At 34.5% G+C, this 4,288-nt stretch overlaps 1 protein-coding gene across 1 annotated transcript in view; it reads right to left on the bottom strand.

The window, feature by feature from the left end:
• Nucleotides 1–2,665, bottom strand: part of HELRODRAFT_194023 (hypothetical protein) — a gene marked incomplete at its 5' end in the record, with an annotated part of 9,404 nt that extends 6,739 nt beyond the window's left edge. Inside the window, 3 exons of the mRNA XM_009030063.1 lie at nt 572–1,094; nt 1,188–1,273; nt 2,620–2,665. Coding sequence (XP_009028311.1) covers nt 572–1,094; nt 1,188–1,273; nt 2,620–2,665 — 655 coding nt within the window. The remainder of the gene's footprint in view (nt 1–571; nt 1,095–1,187; nt 1,274–2,619) is intronic.
• Between the last annotated feature and the right edge of the window lie 1,623 nt (nt 2,666–4,288).

Genomic DNA, 4,288 nt, shown 5'->3' on the forward strand with positions numbered 1-4,288 from the left:
CTTTTTATTATTATTGTTAGGAGATGATAGTAGTGATGTTGTTGATGATGATGATGATGAATATGATGGTGGTGATGATGATGATGATGATAATGATGGTGGTGGTGATGATGATGATGAATATGATGGTGGTGGTGGTGATGATGATGATGAATATGATGGTGGTGATGATGATGATGATGATAATGATGGTGGTGGTGATGATGATGATGATGAATATGATGGTGGTGGTGGTGATGATGATGATAATGATGACAATGACAATGATGGTGATGGTTACTAACATTATTGTTACGCAATGATAGTTATGTAGATGTTGCTGATGTTGGTGATGATAATGATGAGGATGAGTAAAAAATAATTTTTTTGCAATTGTCAACAGTCTAACAGCATCATAAATTTGAAGAATTGTAATAATAACAATAATAATAATAATAATGATAATAATATAATAATAACAATAATAATGATCATAATATATAATAATAATAATAATAATAATAATAATAATAATATAATAACAATAATGATAATAATAATCATCATCATCTTCATCATCATCATCCCAGACCATATATATTGAGTATAGAAATGACAGCGTATGTCAAGTGAACTGTTTCCGCTTGATATCTGTTTCCGGTCAGGAAAGGTTCGGTTGTGACGTCATTGCTTGAAATGTGTTGAGTGTTTAAGTTTGGTTTGTTTACTTTGTTGTAGTGGAGATTGTTGTTAACGTCGTCGTTGTTGTTGTTGCTGTATTTGAAACTCTTGTGCTTCATTGAGTTGTTGTTTCGAGTTTTGTAATTATAATCATTGTTGTTGTTGTTGTTGTTGTTGCTAACATCTGCATCAAAGTTGTAATAGTTGCCATCCAGCACTTTCAACCATTCTATGCCACCTCTACCATTATCATTATCATCATCATCACCATTAGCATCATCGTTATCAGGACCATCATTTAGGCTGAAGGCTTGATCATCATCATCACCATCAGCTGTTACATCTTTTGCATTATACACACTCAGAAATCCATTCTTATTTTTAAAAGTCGCATCATCATCATCACCAACAAGAACATCGTTATCATAACTTGACTGACGACGAAAGTGATGATGATGATGTTCACTGCGATGATGCTGATGATGATGGCGACGATGATGATGATGATGATGATGATGAAGTTGAACTCTGCAGGTGAACGTAACATTCTCACCTGGATTGGCCAGGCGGTGTGACGATTCAATGGTCAATGTCGAGGTAGGCTCAACGTCACCTGTACAGTGATTTTGATTAGACAACACTTTTTCAATGATTACATTATGTTAATGTCCGAGTTGCATAAATTATGTTAATGTTGTCTGGGTTGCATAAATTATGTTAATTTCTCTTTTGTGCATAAATTATGTTAATGTGCTAGTTTCTGGTCTATGTTTAGGACTTTACAATACTACTATACAATTTAAAATGTAATCGCATCATTCTGAAAAACACATGCATCAACATCTTACAACACACACACACACACACACACACACACACACACACACACACACACACACACACACACACACACACACACACACACACATACACATACAAACACACACACAAATTTTACTTTTTGCATTAATTGAAGTTTGCGAGTCATTGGCAGGAAACTTTCACCTGCAATGGAATGCAAGCAACAATGGAAGTAATACAATCAGTCGCACGTCTTCTCATACAACCTCCTTGGTTCACTCGTATTTTTATTTTTCGCACATGCGTTCATAAAAATGTTTGGTTCGTCTGTTCGCACATGTGTTCATAAAAATATTCGGTTCATCTGTTCATGCGTGTTCACGCTTTTAAACATTTGTTTGAGTGTTCGTCTCGTGCACTCTTTTACTTAAATATTCTCATTTATCAATTCGGTTCTCTAAACATTCAGAAAAACATTCGCAGGTTTAATTTCTCTTGCGCCAGGATCAGATGCAACATACATGCATCCCACTACCAGCAACTTCCTTCTTGGCAATCACGCCACTATCAGGTTCCAGCTGGAACAGTTTTAAAATTTCAAATTATTTTTGAGCGAGGATGAGATGAATGTTGAACAATTGTGGCTGATTCTCATAATAGAGAGGGGATAACAAAAACTTTTCAACTTTCCATGCTGTGTTAGCCATGTCAGACTTCTACCCAAACCGACATTCAACGATTCAAGGCAGTGCGATGTTCATAAGCTTGCTCATTCATGCACTCATCATCAACAACAACGTCAACAACAACATCGCCAATACAACAAAACAACAGCATCGCCAACACAACACAACAACAACATTGTCGAGACAACAAAATCAATACGCACACCAACAACAAAATAGAAAACCCAAACTCATGGTTCGAAAAATTAAAAAAATTTTATTAAAATTAATATGAACCCATGCAGAAGTATTCAAAATGGTGAACATGTTGAAGAGAGATATCACAAAGAACTAACAATGTGAATCAAAACAAAGAACAAAAAAATAATAAAGCAGACGAGCAGGCAAGGCCAAAATATGAAAAACAATAGGAACGGATGTGGAACAAAAATTTGTAATGGTAATTAAACACTTCATTAGTTTTGGCGCCAACATGTTGCATTGCTCGTCGTCTGCTCCCCTCCATGTTGCATGTCCATGTCTACCTATCGTTCTATCACATTTTAAACGCTCCAACATACATACGTTTATCTATATGTGTGTGTATATGTGTATGTATATGTGGCCATGTGGCTTGTTTAGGTGGCCATACCAGATGAATTTTGTACAAATTCTATTATGGTCATTCTGCTTTCTTTAAATTTTTCAATTTTGAGAAACAAATAAAATATCGTTTCGTTTCGTTTCGTATATGTGTATGTATATGTGTGTAAATGTACATGTATATAACTTTAATAAAACGTGTATATGTATATAACCAAAAGTAAGTAACAAAGTGAGTTAAATTATTACTACCATACATACTAATACAGAAAATAACAAACATACAAACAATAAATACCAACATGCATACAAACAATAATAATGCCTACATGCATACAAAACAAACATACAAACACACAAACAAATGTATTTTTTGATTTGTATGTCCGTATGTTTGGTTAATTTAATGCTTCTCCACGCCCCAGCTTGCAATGAACGAAAGAAGAACAGGTGCTATTATACATCATTATCATCATCATCCCTTCCATCATCATCATCAATGACATCACCATCATCATCATTATCTTCCTCCTCCTCCTCATCATCAATAACATCACCATCATCATCAATATCATCACCATCATCATCACCATCATCATCACCATCACCATCACCATCACCATCACCATCACCATCATCATCACCGTCATCATCAGTATTTATCATCATCATCATCATCATTATCATCATCGTCATCATCATCAAACAGGGTCAATGAATAGCAAACAACATTGGAAACTATTCGACAGAAGTGGTGATGGTTGATTAATGAGTGCTGCTGAATGTATGTATATGCATAATATATAATATATATAATATATTTTTAATATGTATCTATAAATATATATATCTATAATATGTGTGTGTGTGTGTGTGCTGTGTGTGTGTGTGTGTGTGTGTGTGTGTGTGTGTGTGTGTGTGTGACAACCATCTTGATATCATTGCTTATATTAAATATGAAAGTAGGAAAAGCTGTAACATGAGAAAGAGAGAGAGAGTTTATGAGAGTGTGAGAAAGTGAGAAAGAGAGAAAGTGAGAAAAGGGATAGAGTAGAGTAGATCATTCATCCCAATGCATAGAGGATATAAGCAGCAGAAATGATAGATATCTAAATATGAAACATCCTGATAGAGTACATGTCTTCATAAGTCATCAAGTCAAATTTGGCACTAATATAAACATTCAATCGCCCGTCATAATAATGTTCGTCATTTGGTTGGTCTGGCCAAAGTTCAAGAAACCAACTCACCGTGTATGCCCGTCTAGGAGTAAGTGCGTTATGAGGTAGGTTCAATTTCTAAGATAATGTAACAAAAGAAATTCTCAGAGAATTATTTCTGTTAAGAATGTAATGAGATAATTTTGTTAGTAACAGCTGCAGTAGTACAAATACGAATATAATAATGTAGTGATGTTGAACGCAACTGAAGTCCAAATTGAATTGACTAATAACATAAACTAAATGAATTGGCAAATATGGCAGACGAAGTAATTATAATGAGACAAAAGTAAATGGTTAACGTGCTACCAAATCAAAAAATAGTAATGGTTTTGTTCT

The sequence above is a fragment of the Helobdella robusta genome, assembly GCF_000326865.2.
Source record: "Helobdella robusta unplaced genomic scaffold HELROscaffold_64, whole genome shotgun sequence".
NCBI classification, from domain to species: domain Eukaryota; kingdom Metazoa; phylum Annelida; class Clitellata; order Rhynchobdellida; family Glossiphoniidae; genus Helobdella; species Helobdella robusta.